The following is a 15,141-nucleotide window of genomic DNA, read 5'->3' on the forward strand; positions in this document are numbered from 1 at the left end:
CCCTCATATATTGGGTGTTGTAACGTGGTGCAGCCACTTGGAAAACCAACTTGGTAGATTCCTAAAATGTTCAGGGTAGATTAATCACATGACCCAATAATTACATTTCTAGTTACCTATCGAGAGACATAAAAAGGCATGTCTACCCAAAGACTTGGGCAGGAATGTTCAGAGCAGCGTTATTTATAGTAGCTAAAAGGTGGAAACTACCCAAATGCCCATCAACTGGTCAGTGGATAAATTCAATGTGGTCCATTCGTGCGTTGGAATACCCTTTAGCAATAAAAAGCAATGAAGTACTGATACTTACTGCAACCTGGGTGAGCTTCAAAAAGATGGTGCTAAATGAAGAATCCACACACAAAGACCACAGAGCTGCCTATAGGAAATGTCCAGAAAAGGCATATTCATAGACACAGAAAGTAAGATTAGTGGCAGCCTGAGGCCAGCGGTGGGGCTGGGAGTTGAGATGACGGGCGACAACCGCATGGTACAGAGACAGTTCCAGCGCCATCCGTTCTGTGTTGATAACGCTGGGTGCACACAGGCGCAGAGACGACCTGGAGTGTTTTGGTAGTGGGACCTTTGTGTGGTGAGCTTTTGCTTCAATGATTACTTTCTATTGTCTGTACTGGCTCTTTTTCTCAATGAGGAGGCAGGACTTTTCTAACAAAGAGGATTAAAACCATTTCCATTTTGAAAAATAAGAGGGGAAAAAAACAAAACACCTGAGAAGCAAAGCCCACAGGGGTCAGGAACTCAGCAGAGATGAACTGGTGACAAATGTTTGGGTTCTGTGAAACGCATCTTGCAAATCCCTACTAAGGTTTATGCGCTGCCAGAAGCATCCCCCCCACCCCCCACCCCCGCCTTTTCTCACAGCACATGGAATGAGGGAATTACCTCTCTCTCTTCGTGCCTAGGTGTGAATTAAACAACCTTTTGTGGAAATGGCTCCTGCTAAAATTACCCAGGCTTCTTTGCTTGTGAAAAAGCCAGTTTTGTGCAAACTGAGGACTCCTGAATTATTCAGGTGACCTCTGGTTTATTTAGGACACCAGCTTAAGAGTGGAGCGGATGTTTCTGTCTTCAGCATTTTTATTTGACGACCTGGGCCCCAGCCTGCGTATCCTAACAACCGCATCCTCCCCAAGTCCCGGCTGAGGCAAACGCACCGCCCCCGTGCTCACCATGCCGGCTGCGGGGGAGGATGCGCAGTGCTGACGAGGGCCCGGGGACAGACCTGGCGAATGTTTGCAACCCAACCAGGGCTGGGGAAGCAACTCCACTTTACCTTTAAACATAAGAATTTCACCATAGAGACCAATAGGCAAAAGCTGATTTTAATACCTTAAGATGGATTTTGTATAACTTTATAATTTTTTAAAATTTTATTATTTTATTACTCTTTGGTGAGCAACCTCTTTCAGAAGCGGAGGTTTTAAAAAAATATTCCAAAAGGCATTTATTTAAAGAGTTGAAAGATGAGCATATCAAACCCATACGCACACAATTGAACATATGAATAGAAAGGAAAACATCCTAGGAAAACAGCACACAAGGCCCTTGCGCTCCATTGCCTGTGTTCTCATTACTGGTTTTTGAAGTATGGCGCTATCACAGTTTTTAAAAGTCACATAAGGAAAAGGAAAATACAAATAACAGTGCCTTGTGCAGACCCACACTTGCCCCTTTGATAATAATACAGGGTGGGGCAAGCATAGGTTTATAGTTGTGAGGAAGAGAAACTTGGAGTTTATTCTTATACTAGAGGCCCAGTGCACAAATTAGTGCACACGTGGGGTCTGGCCAGCCTGCCCTGATGGGGGCCGATCGGGGCCAGGCCTGCAGCAGGGGAAGCGAGAGGTTGGCCACCGGCCCCACCCCCGATCGGGGCCCAATTGGGGCTGGGCCAGCTGGGTGGGGGGCCCCATGGGAGGTCAGCTGGCCCCGCCCCCAATAGGGGGGCTGATCGGGGGCAGGGCTGGCTGGGGGAAGGGGCCATGGGACATCGGGGGGGGGGGGCAATCAGGGCCCCAATCGGGCAGGTTGGCCGCCACAGTGCACAGCATAGTGACCGGTCCTTCTGGTCATTCCAGTCATTCTGTCATTCCAGTTGCTTGGCTTTTATATATATATAGATTATTGTTTATTAATAGCTGTATTATTTTCCATATGAACAACTGTAAACCTACTTTTGCCCAACCCTGAATGTAGTGATAGCTGGTGTTGCATGAAAATAGCTGACGTGACAACAAAATGAAGTTACCAACAGTCGAGGACCCACACACATGTTGTTATGGAGCAGAGATTTCATCAGAAACGTAAATGTGTGTGATTGCCATCGCTCGGCGCCCTGGTTCTGCGCGGCACGCCAGCTCGCAGGGAGCAGGGTGTGTGGGTGACGCTGTGCTGGAGAAGATGCAGGTGCCACGGGGCCGGGGTCCTCGGAGCCAGGACGCTCCAGGCAGGTCCGATAACGCCAAACCTCTGACTCTGTCATGGACTCCGTGCACCCAAATCTCCACGGGCTCCCAGAGCTCTATTCTGACACCAGACAACTCCTGCCCTGGTTTGTTCTAATCCCCCCCTTCCCTCGCCTGCACTGGCCCTTGCACCATCTCCTTTAACATCAGCTGCCCGACCGGGGAACTTCAGAGAGGGCTCCCCCTGTGTCACCCCCCAGCCTCTCTCGGTTTCCGAGTCCTATTTCCAGATCATGCCTAGCACCACGTAGAAGCGTCCAGCATCCGCATCCTTCCTGCCTTTGGAACGGCCCCAAACCCTTTCTCAGGACGCCCCGCATCTCCCAGAGCCAGTCTCTGCCATGTGTCAGCATCACCATCACGTTGCTTTTCCCTTCGAGCCTCCCCCCCCCCCCTCACCCCCAGGCTCCCAAACAAACCACACACTACAGCTTCCTGCCCCTCCTCGGGCAGCTCCTTCCTGCATGTGCCCTCAGTGATGCTTTTGTTCACTGTGCTGACGTGTCGTTTTATCATCCTGTTTAGGGCGTACAGGTTGATCTGACATGTAAAGACAGCCTCCTCATCGTCCTCTTTCTTTGTACTCTGTCCCCTTGCTGGTGCTGCAGCCACTCCTCCCACCCCCTCCCCATCTCCTGAGATTCCCTGCAGGTCCTTAAGGCACAACTCAGAGGTGGCCTCACTCCCTCACCAGCTCACTTTGATCCCTAAATGGAAATTGATTGCTCCTTTGCCTTTGTTCTCAGAGCAATGTGTGCGTGTGCGTGTGCGTGTGTGTGTGTGTGTGTGTGTGTGTGTGTGTGCCCGCCCCTGTATGTCCTGATTTTAGAGTTTACCATATTGTGTTACATAACGGTCTGCCATTCATTTATTTTCTCTGATCGATGGTGAGCTCCAGGGCAAGGACTGTGACTTACTAATCCACAAGCTGGCTAGAGAGTAAGTTCTCAGTAAATATTTGTTGGGCTTGAATTTTATTAAGCCTCACATCTAAAGGAGAGCAGTCCTTTGATATTTAAAGGGCATGAAAATGTAATTATTTGTTTCTTCTTATGGTAAAAGTATATTGTCATTACTGTGTGTCTCTCTCCTGGCACCTTTCCACCTAAAGATAAATATATCTCCGATCTTTAAAGGTCAAAGAGAAGAAAACCGCAGTAAATGTCCATTCATGCTAAGGAAACCCTGATTTATTCTTCCCACCTGTTCTAGCCACACAGGAAACGGGGAAGGAACCCCTATCTCGGATTCTCAGGCTCCCCTGGCTCCCCGTCAGCTCGCATCCTCCTTGGAAACGCTCTGCACCAGGGCTGCGTGCCAGCACACACACTGCAGGCGGGTGCAGCCGCCTGCTCTGGCCGCCCGCCACCCTGGCCAGCACTCCAGGAGGCCCGTGGAGGGGCCACGGCGGGACCTCACCTGAGAGACCACTCCCACAGTGGGCCATTTAATTCATCTTTTGAGGTGATTTGAAAACAGTCCCTGAGACATGGCTGTGGAAAGAACCCCTGAAAAGCTGCCCCATTTTGCATAGGAGCTGGACAAGCTCTCAGATCGCCTCCCACCACACGTGGGCCACCGAATGCCAGGGATGTACAACCTCCATTCCCTTTATTTCTTTCTCCACAATGTGGTTCTAACTTTGCAAAGACAGGAAAGGCAGAAGCCTACCTAACCGGATACACCGGAGAACTGCAAATATCTCCATGTGCCTCAGAATCCCAAGGACTCCCAGGGAAACAGTCCCATAAATAAATGCTCTGAGGTGAAGAAAGGGAATGGTGATACTCCATGTGCTTTGGTCCCGAGTTGCTTCTAGAAGAAATTTCTCCTTGAGGTAAACGTGGGAAGAAGCTCTTACTGGTCTTGTCACTCAGTGGTTTCGGGGAGTCATCTGGGTCATCTCTGTTGGGTGGTCACGGGTCATACAAATGCAAGACAACTGACAAAGAGAGCTGCCTTTAAAATAATTAACCGTTTCCTGAAATATTAGTGCACTACCACATCCAAACCAGCCTAGATTTATATACATCTTTGCACATGAAACAAATGTGCAATGAGCATAATTTTTAATTCATTTTAGAGAGAGCGAGAGAATGAGAGAGAGAGAGAGAGAGAGAGAGAGAGAGAGAGAGAGAGAGACATCAATGTGAGAGAGAAACATCAATCAATCACCTCCTGAAGGTGCCCCGACCAGGGATTGACCCCACAACCTGGGTGTGTGCCCTGCCTAACTGGGGAAAAAAATCTGCCACAATGAGCACAATCTTTTTTTTAAAATCTGAAACTTAGCAGTGCCGGCAAACAAAAAAAGAAATACAATTAAATTCAAACTGTGTCGGAATGAACACAAAAGTTGTAATAAGACATTTGACAAATTTCAGAAGGTAGAAAAATATGCAAAACTGCTAATGAGAAAAAGAGTGAAAATAAATAACTGTTTTTGACATTGAGATAGTTGAATTTGCAATGTCCTTGGTACCTTATAAATCTAGATAATAAAACTATTTAAACTATGCATAGTGATTAAACTATGCATTTTTATGCTTCCTGTCACCAAGGTATCTAAGCTCTTGGGAGAGATTTTATTTATTTTAAAGCATTTTTTCAACCTGATTTTCCTCTTCTACTTCTGCATTCTTAAGCAAGGATGGGCGGAGGGAGAGACATGTGGTCCCCCTTCTCAGGCCCCCCCTCTCCCCTCTAATTTGTGGGTGCTAAGGTCAGAGTGTGTCCTCTCGGGAGAGTTCCACCTCGCAGCCCTGGGAAGGGTGTGCTTGGGGGCAGGAGACTGGGGATGGGCTGTAGCTGGGAAGCTGCGTCCGTTTTTGCTTACTGCCTCCTGGTGGCTGGTGCGGGAACAGCGCGGGGTTGGAGCGCAGCCCCACAAGAAGACTCAGTTGCCAGGAAGAGTGAGGCTGATTCTGGTTACCCGGTATTTCAGAGCCCAGAGGAGAAAAGGCTCCAGCTTAGGACAGAGATCCCTCGACAGAAAATGACCAAACGCAGCCTGCGGGACAGAGCCCGCTGCCTGAGCAGGCACCGAAAGGGCCATGGTCGCCAGGAGGAGGAGAGCAGGGGTGGGTGGCTGGAGAAGAAGCCCCTGTGAAAGACCAAGCGGGAAGTTAAGGATGGAGAGAAATCCCAGGAGGGGGCCACAGGGCTCAGGGGCCAGCTGCTGTCTCTGGCAGGAACAGTCCATCTGAGGCAGAGGTCCCGCCGGTCTACCTGCCCTCACTCAGTGGGATGGGAGCTGTGAGACCCTGACAGTTAGTATGGGAAGGACAGCTGTGCCAGCCCAGCAGGCCTGCCAGCGAAGGCATGTGAGCGGTGCGCACAGCTGTGGAGGGAAACTTGAACCGGGTCAAAGGCTCGCCACACCCTCTCTACTGAGCAGGCAGCGCAAGGAATGAATGAAACCTGTAGAAGGCTCCCAGCCTTGTTCCACACTCATTCATCTTATCAGTCCCCCTCTGGGACCTGTCTGCAGCTTCACTCCACCTCTGCAGCCCATCACCGGCCCTGACTGCAGCCTACATCACACACGGGGCCTCCAAGGTGGTCGATTAGTGCAAATAGCCCGTAAATGTAGGCAGATGAGCTCAATTTCACTCAAAATGAGAGAAAATAAAACCATGCTGAGGCACCATTTCTCACTGCCGTTCTGGTGACAATTCAAAACTTCACCACTGCTCTGTGGGTGAGACTGAGGGGCCAGGCACGCCCGCACTGCTGGTGAGAGTAACAGCACAGGCGGTGGAAGGGACTTCGGCAACATTCACTAGGCCTCGGTCTAGCCAGCACCCCAGCAGAGCAGTTTACCCTGAAAACACATGCCCCGCAATATGGGAAACGGCACCCAGGAGGTAATTCCCTGAGGAATTATTTGGGAGAGTGAAGTACTGGGAGCAACCCTAAATGCCCACCCTCTGGAGAAGGATGCAGGGACGATGGAGCATGAGCACCGAGGGGCCTGCAGCTGTACGGTCATGAGGACGGCGTCTATGAGCTGAACGGAGTGGTTATAAGATACACTGTTAAGTGAAAAAGGCAAGACACAGAATTAGCATGGCAACTTTGTTTAAGAAAGAAAGGACCATGAGAATATCTAAGTACATGTGTATGTATGTCTGGGCAAAAAGAGCACAGGGAAGATAAGCCAGAAATTAATGCATTTGGGTGCCTCTAAAGAGAGGAGGAAGTGGGTTGGAGATGAGACTTCTCTAAGAACAATTTACTATCTAGTTGTGACTTTCAGCCATGTTCACGTTTCACATAATTAAAACAATGGACAGCCCAGCTGACGTGGCTCAGTGGTTGGGTGTCAACCTGTGAACCAGGAGATCACGGTTCGATTCCCAGTCAGGGCACAGGCCTGGGTTGTGGGCTCGATCCCCTGTGTCGTATGCAGGAGGCAGCTGATTAATGGTTCTCTCTCTTCATTGATGTTTCTAGCTTTCTGTCTCTCTCCCTTCCTCTCTGAAATCGAGAAAAATATATTAAAAACCCATCATGAACAAAGATGGAAAAAAATTAAAATGTAATACAAACAAAAACAAAGTACCTACATATCAATGGATGGCACAACCGCACAGAAAAACATCGGCGTGACTTTTGAGCAGAGCACCCTGTGCGCCCTCAGTGGGATCTGTTCTAAGGGCAAAAGGGTCAGCAAAGAAACCTTGACCTGCACTTAGGACATTGGGGTGCTGGTGGGGTGTTCGGAGCGAGTGAGTAAAGATATTGAAGTTGCTGGGAACCGGAGTTCCCACCATGGGAGGAAAGAGACAGCAACATGAAATGAGGGAAGACAAGGCACAGCCCTGAGGTATACCATTGGACTCAGACCTGTTAGTATCGGCCTAGGATGTTTTAAAAAATACTTATTTCCTAGCTCATCCACTGAGAGGGGCTACAAGGAGGGGGGGGGTGTGCTTATATGTGGACGTAGCTATAGACATATAAATACACAGAGGCTTAAATATAGAAAAAGAAAATGCAAATGGAACCAAATGTGAGTCATCAGTGACTCTCAGTGAAGGGTCTATGAGAGTTTACTGCGTACTTGCAACTCGTGTGAGGGCTTGTAATAGCTCCAATAAAAGTCCAGGGAAAGTCTCTTTCTGGCTTCGCATTTGAATTACACTTTAGTTGCCCTGCTTTGAGCTGTTCCGAGCTTCGGTTTATCTTCCCTGCGAGCTGGTGATCAAACTGCCTGCGGTGATGCAGGTGCCCAGGGGCGGGCGCGCGTCCCGTCCCAGGGCGAGCTGCGGCCAGCCTTGCTCTGCGCTCCCAGGCACCGGCTCCCACGGCTCCAAGGGCTCTCGCCAAGGATGGAGCCCAAGTTCTAAGCCCTCATCCACGACCACGTCACCTGCTCGTTTACAAGTGCATTACCACCGACTGCCCATTTTCCGGCCCGCTCACAAGCATCAGGAGGCCTTTCTATGGACTAGCGCTAGCCCCCTCATTAGGTCCTCCACACCCTGAAGAACTGTGTATGGCGGTCGCAGCCAACAAATGTTCCCTGCCATCAGGCACGGGCTGGCACGGGGGGAACAGCAGCGAAAAGAGGCAAGAGCGTCAACAGAATGAGCTTATGTTAAATGATGGCAGCCAGGCGACAGCAAACAATACATACAGATGTGTCAGCTGGTGAGAAAACCTATAGAAAAAGGCAGACAGGGAGGATGGACTCTGAGGTGGCGGGGAGTGGTTAGCCATTGTTAAATAGGGCGGCCAGGGGAGGCTTCTTTGACATTTCAGCAAAGGACGGAAGAGGTGAAAAGGTGAGCCACAGTGCCGCGTGTGAAGGACCGCCAGGAAGTGCAGGTAGCCTGTGGTGAGAGCCTTGGGCCTGTCTGAGGGACAGGAAGCCGGCAGTAGCTGGAGCTGGTGGCCACGGGGAAGGGGGGAGGGGGGGCAACAGAAAGGGACCAGCCAGGGGTGGGTGCAGATGGAATTATTGGGCCTTGGAGGTCACCTGGAGGTCACTGTTGGCCTTGGACCTTGACTCAGAGTAAGATGAGCCTTCAGAGGGTTCTGGGCAGAGGCCTGATGCGATCCGACTCACATTTTTAAAAGTCTCAGCAAAAGCAAACCTCTTTCTGTTTTCTCTTTCAGATAATGTTTAGGTTGACGTGCAAATGGGTCCCTGAGGAATCCTTTTAATTGTTTCCTGCCTCCAGCTAACTTTATGACAGCTTTTATTCTTCAAAGAGCAGCCATCGCCGCCACCAAAGGGCCATTGGCTCCTCCCGTGGGGTCTGAAGGGAGCGTTAGCCATCCGTGGGCCTTTGGAGCCACGCTCACATCTTTGAAGATGAAAAAACATGAGAGAGATGAGAGAGAACAGAGAAGTTAGAATCAACGTGGGTGACAGAGGCCAGGAGGCCAAGCCTGGTGAAGGGTGAGGTGCAGGCAGGACTGGAGGGCACGGGGGCTCCGGGGCTGCCTGTGAGGGCAGAGGACCAGGTGAGGACATGGGCTGGGGCTGCAGGGGAGTGACCGGGAGAGGGCACACGGCCATCTCAGCCATCACAGCTTAGAACCTTCCAGGGGGCTGTTGGTTTCTCCCTACTTCCTAAAACCCCCCTCCTAGAGTAGACTTTGTGGCCTTGCGTCAATGGGCCGGAGGAGACCACCCAGAGGAGGCTGAGCTGGGGCCTCTCCATGGAGCCGGAGGCTCGGTCTGCAGGTGGGACTTCCGGGGAGATGAGGGATGCGACCTCCTCCACAGGAGGGTCCTGGAGGGGGCTTGGGACCTGGATGCCCCTCCTACCTCTTCACCCGCCTCTGGCCTGTGGGACTGGCGCAGGGACCTCCCTCGGAGCCGTGACACCCAGCCTCCCCTCACCCGCCCTGTGCGCCTTGCTCACTGCCTGGTGCCCCGGGACGGTTAGCGACAGAGGAGGCCGTGAGCAGCCAGGGAGCAGATGAAGCACAAGTACCGCCGCCCCCTCCTCTCTCGCCCGTCCTGGCCCTGCTAGATTCTACTTAGGACCATTATTTTTCATGGACTTTTTTGAGGTAAGAGGCAAGGACTACTGTCCTATCCGTGGAGAGCATCGGCGCCAATCACACCAGCTGGTTTTATGACACGACAGAGAAGTAATCAGTGCATAAGTTAGAGCCTTCACGCTGCCATAAACTCCGGAGCATCGGGATTTAGTGAGGGGAGAGCTGCCAAGATCCGACAAAGTTGTAATTGGGAGACAGAAAGTGACACAATTTTTCATAATAAAATGAAAAGTAGGGAAAGGAGAGAGACTGAGAGAGAGAGGAAATGCGTCCTTATTGCCAGGCTGAGTTACAAATGACTCCTTCAGATTTCAAAAGGGCCAGGAACTTACGTGATGTCGGCATTCGGGTGAAGCCCAAAGACCTCGGGGTTGTCGAGGGAGGGCAGCGACTGGATGTACTCGAAATACTGGTCCAAGGTCTTGCAGAGGGGGATTTTATATCCGGTGTAAAAGCAAAACGACGGCTCAAACATCTTCTCGCTGAACCAGACCTGCATGGGAGAGAAAAGAGAAGAAATAAAGTCGATAAACATCTAAATGAAAACTGCTACTGGGAAAGAGAAAGGGTTGCCTTATTTCCATTTTAATAGTTTTTAATATTGAGGCTGAGAGCACCCAAATGCAGCCACTGACAGAATGATGAGCTCGCAGATGAAGAAAAGAGGCCGGGATGCAGAAGCAATGGAGCCCCCGCCTGTTCCGCAGCAGAGAGGGTAATTGCTGGCAGCGGAGAGTAGAGCCGGCCTCGCAAGTCTGCTCCCGGATCCGGTACCTGGCTGGCCCGCCAGCCCTCTGTGTGTGTGTTTTAAGATTTTTAATTTATTTTTAGAGAGAGAGGAAGGGAGAGGGAAAGAGAGACAGGGAGAGAGAGAGAGAGAGAGAGAGAGAGAGAGAGAGAGAGAGAGAGAGAGAGAGAGAGAGGTATCCATGTGAAAATGGAACATGGATCAGCAGCTTCCTGCATGCCCCTATTGGGAATCGATTCCCCTACTGGGTCATGTGCCCTGACTGGGAATTGAACAGGCAACATGTATGTGCGCTGGCCAGGACTCGATCCCTGTGGAGTGGCAACACACTGCAGAATAGATGAGGCAACACACACACACACACACACACACACACACAGGAGACAGTATCTGGCCTTTTCAGTGCCGCCCTTCTTCCCCCCAGCAGGGCTCCTGCTAGGGGGCTGGGTCTGTGCTCACTGGGGCTCAAAGCAGCACTGAGCACAGCACGAGGCCAGGAAAACTTCCACGCCTCTCCCTTTTCACCCTGCGCTGGAGAGCTCCCCCGTTAATTAAGTTCTGTCCTTGGCCACAAGAAGCAAATGTATCCAACCGTCTTATTGTTCGCTTAAGGACATCCTTTTCTCATTCCATATGAGCTGATTATGTGTAATGTAGCAGCGAGAGCACAAATATATACTTGGTGTGAACAGACTTATTCTGAAGAGGAAAAAATAATGCTGAATGCCTACCAACCCGATTTGAGACAATGACTTTAGTGTCTAACAGAGCAATTTTCCCGGTCGGAAGGGAACTAATGGGGAGACAGGGGAGCAGAAAAGCAGATGGATGTCTGAATCTCTCGAGGACGCTGCGTGGAAAGGGGTGGGACTGTGCTTACTCAGGCTAACCACACCTGCGCCGGTCTCTTTGCTTCACAGCCTTCTTCCCACTCTTTTTAGGGCCAGCAATTGTTCTGAATATGAAACACCCCATGTACCCGTTCTCCCGGTTGCTCCATTTGCCGAAATCCTATCCTATTCAACTTCCACGCATGAGGCACTGAGCTTAGAATGAGAACAGAGTGCAAAGACAAGGCACACACAGTCCTTTCCTTCAAGGAGCTTGTGACCCAATGGAGGGCTAGGCCGATTACATAATAGCCACAGTACAAAGGGCACGGAGGCAAGAGCCGGGGAAATAAAAATAAGCCAAGTACCAAGGAGGCGTAAAGTGGGAGGAAAGCACAGCCAGGCCTGTATGGGAGAGAAAATAGAAGTAATAAGGGAAGGTATGTCAGGTAAGGCTTTATCTAAGAGTTGATTTTGGAGGTAAGCCTTGAAAGGCAGGATTGTGACAGTGGGACTTGTGATGGGGAGACCACACAGGCAAAGGCACAGAATAACTAGTGCACATGTGAGGTAGGTGGGGGAGAGGACGAAGGCTCGGGTAAATCTAGTGTAGTAGTGAGAGAGAGGGCAGGAAAGGTGAAGGGGGGCCCTATTACGGATGACTGTGTTTGTCAGGGTGGTGACGTGCTCAGTGAAGAAGTGGGGAACAGTTGGAAGCTATTAGAGAGCACAGTGCTATGATCGTGGTCATTCTGAGACAGATTATGTTCTTGGGGATGGGGGTGACGAGGCAGGGGAAGGCCAGGGGCCCTCAGCACATAGACCACCAGTGACCACTGTGAGCTCTGTGCTGTGAGGTGACATCTGCATATATAAAAGTCTAAGTGACCATTACACACTATGACGCACACTGACCACCAGGGGGCAGATGCTCAACGCAGGAGCTGCCCCCTGGTCGTTAGTGCACTCCCACAGCCAACCTCCTGGGCCAACCTCCAGCAGTCCCTCCCCCCAGGACTGGGTGAGAAGGCCCCTATTGGCCCCCATTGCCACCTAGGCCAAGGGACCCCACCCATGCATGAATTCGTGCACAGAGCCTCTAGTATATTTATAAAAGCAAATACAAGTCTCCACCTGTTTTTGCATTAATTTATTTACACGCCCACAACTAGTTGGATTCACTAACACAAATAGCTGAGTTTCATCCAATTTGGAGGACATTTTGGGGATATATTAAAAATACAGAATATGAAGTCTACATGGAATTACTGTGGGAGATTCTAGAACAGGGGTGGGCAAACTTTTTGACTCGAGGGCCACAATGGGTTCTTAAACTGGACCGGAGGGCCGGAACAAAAGCATGGATGGAGTGTTTGTGTGAACTAATATAAATTCAAAGTAAACATCATTACATAAAAGGGTACGGTCTTTTTTTTTTTTTTAGTTTTATTCATTTCAAACGGGCAGGATCCGGCCTGCGGGCCGTAGTTTGCCCACAGCTGTTCTAGAAGGTACTTTACAAAGACACGCAGTCATACTCCAAAGACAAATAAGGTTCTACAACTGTTGGTTTTAGGAGAGACACACCATAAGATGCTGAGAATAGAGAAAAGGTTAGCCTCAAACTGAAAGTCACAGGAATGGAGGATCCCACTGGAAGGCACTGATATACAATTAAGCCAGTTCTCTCTCAGACAATGCTGGGTAACATAGGGTGAAGTGGCAACAAAGAAGTTAGATCTCCTGGTTAGAAGATAAGATGAAGCTGAGGTTGCGATACCTTTTTCTCCTTTGAACCTCGGATACAGAGGTGAGTTTATCATATTCCTTGATTTTATTGTTCGCATGAATCTAGGCACCTTTCACCTTAGTCTTTTCCCCATTCAGCCCTGCTATCCACTCCCAGCCTCCTTCCCTCTGAGGGCATCTATTTAAATGTCCTTGATCTATGTCCTCAACGATGCATTTATCCTTGTGAAATATACACGTATGACTTTATAGATCTCATTTGATTTCATTAACCTCTGCACTCAACGGTAAGTTTGTAAGACCTGTGCATGCTGTCACACGGATCACTTCCTCCCAGTGCTGCGTTGTGTTCCACAGCAGGCGGCCACGGCATTCAACTCCTCCATCCCCGTGAAGACTCCTAGGTTGCCTTCAACTTCCCACACAATATCACCATGGACATTTGTCAGCATATCCATTTGTAGGCGCTTCTTAGAAATACTATGGGATGGACCTGCCCAGGTTGCTTAATTTTAGTAAATTTTTCCCAACGGCTTTCTGGGAGGTGTGGACAGTCTGACGTCCAGCAGCCTGACTCCTGCCTTCACCATCCTTACTGACACACACCTCTCCACACACAGCTTCAGAAAAACGTGTAAAGGGTTGAAGGAAACATCAGCTTCCTGGTAAACCCCCAGTTTACCAAAGTAACCCCAAAAGCATGTGTTCTTAATTTTGTTGAGGTTTTAATTTTGTTTAGAGGGGGAGAATCATTGACACAGAGAATTACCAATATAGATTCTAATATAAAGAATTCAAGTAACCATAAAATACATATCTGGTTTTCTCCCACTTAGGTAATATATATTCCTTCTTTGACATGTAAAAATTTTAAGAAGAGTTTGAGTCTGATGGGCTATTTATACTATTCATCCTTGATGTGAAAGGTGAAAGCCATAATTGCTAAGAACATTCTCTAGAAAATGTTCAATATGATATATGTGGGTTTTACTGGGCACAGAGAAAAAAAATGAGCACTTCATCAATTTTCAATTGTCTGTCCTAATGGAAAAGATGAGAAAACTCAAATTATGGTTCATTTTCCAATCAGTTATTTTGGGGCTTGAAATCGCTTTGCGTGGTTTCAGAGGAAGAAGCAGAGAAATTATGTGCAGTGTTTTCAAGGAGGAGGGGGTGGGGGGCCCTGGGCATGCGCAGCTCACCTATAGAGAAGACTCACAGACCACAAGCAGATTGCTGGTTGGTTTGGCTTTGGTTTTAATATTGTTTTGTTGGCTGACTCTTTGCAGCAGCTCAGCTCTGTACCTTCCCCGCCCACTCCCTCCCCCCTTAAGTTTGGCTCATCTATTACCAAAAAAAATGTTTTTGCTTAAAAGGAAAATGCAATAAAATATGTCTCCATGCCCCCCCCCCCCCGCCACCACCACAATTGACTTACTCTAGCAAAGCAATTAAGTAGACGTTTATCAAAGTCGTCTGTCACCCTGCCTCCATATTGCACTTCTCCAATCATGTACCGAACGGTACTCCACGATACACCCTGCATTAGGAAGAACAGAGAGTGATTCACTGTCCATCCAAACAAAAACTCCTAAACATTTCGGGTCTCTCCGCGGGGCCGAGGCCTGGAAATGGAAGCCCCCGCTCGAAGGCAGAAGCTTCTCATCATGTTGTATTAACAGATCTTTTGCGCTTACACGACTGGGACGGCCACGGTTTGTTCACTAAAGACAGTTCCACACCACACAGCCGTGACCATGGCGCTTACCTGTGGTTTAAAACAGGAAAAAAACACCCTATTTTTCACTCTGTGCTTGTAATCACCTATCATGCTCATTACAGTAGTGCTGAGCTGTTAGAGAAGGAAAGGTTGTGTTCAGTGAAGAAAAGAAAAATCAAGTCATCAACGCTCTGATATGCTTCCTTAGCAGTATGCCTTCTGAATCAGTGCGGGAACAACTTGGAAATTACTCACAAGATGTTTCTGCAACGAAATCCTTTGGTATCTCACTCTGTGAGCGACAACTATGTTGAAGTATGGATTAATGTCCATAGCCATTTTATGCTCGCAATGCATTTCAGATATTAATAGGTTTTTTTTTTATTTAAAAATCCCTTCAATAACATCTGAGGTAGGAGGCGTAAGGATGCTTGATTTTTCTTTACTTCCTCTTGGTTAAAACTTTACTTTTCAGCTTTGTGGCCTTTCAAAGCAACTATTTCAAGAGCACTGTTGTTTGTATATGCCGAAAGGATCATTGCAGAATATGAACCCAATGTGATACAAGGTTTCATCAAAACGTCATAG

At 49.0% G+C, this 15,141-nt stretch overlaps 1 protein-coding gene across 1 annotated transcript in view; it reads right to left on the reverse strand.

Annotated features, from left to right (window-relative positions):
• Positions 1-15,141, reverse strand: part of DNAH8 (dynein axonemal heavy chain 8) — a 271,112-nt gene that overhangs the window by 22,012 nt on the left and 233,959 nt on the right. Inside the window, exons 83-84 of the mRNA XM_036318282.1 lie at positions 14,272-14,373; positions 9,839-9,999 (exon numbers count right to left, since the gene is read on the reverse strand). Coding sequence (XP_036174175.1) covers positions 9,839-9,999; positions 14,272-14,373 — 263 coding nt within the window. The remainder of the gene's footprint in view (positions 1-9,838; positions 10,000-14,271; positions 14,374-15,141) is intronic.

This window comes from Myotis myotis, unplaced genomic scaffold, assembly GCF_014108235.1.
Source record: "Myotis myotis isolate mMyoMyo1 unplaced genomic scaffold, mMyoMyo1.p scaffold_m19_p_7, whole genome shotgun sequence".
Classification (NCBI taxonomy): domain Eukaryota; kingdom Metazoa; phylum Chordata; class Mammalia; order Chiroptera; family Vespertilionidae; genus Myotis; species Myotis myotis.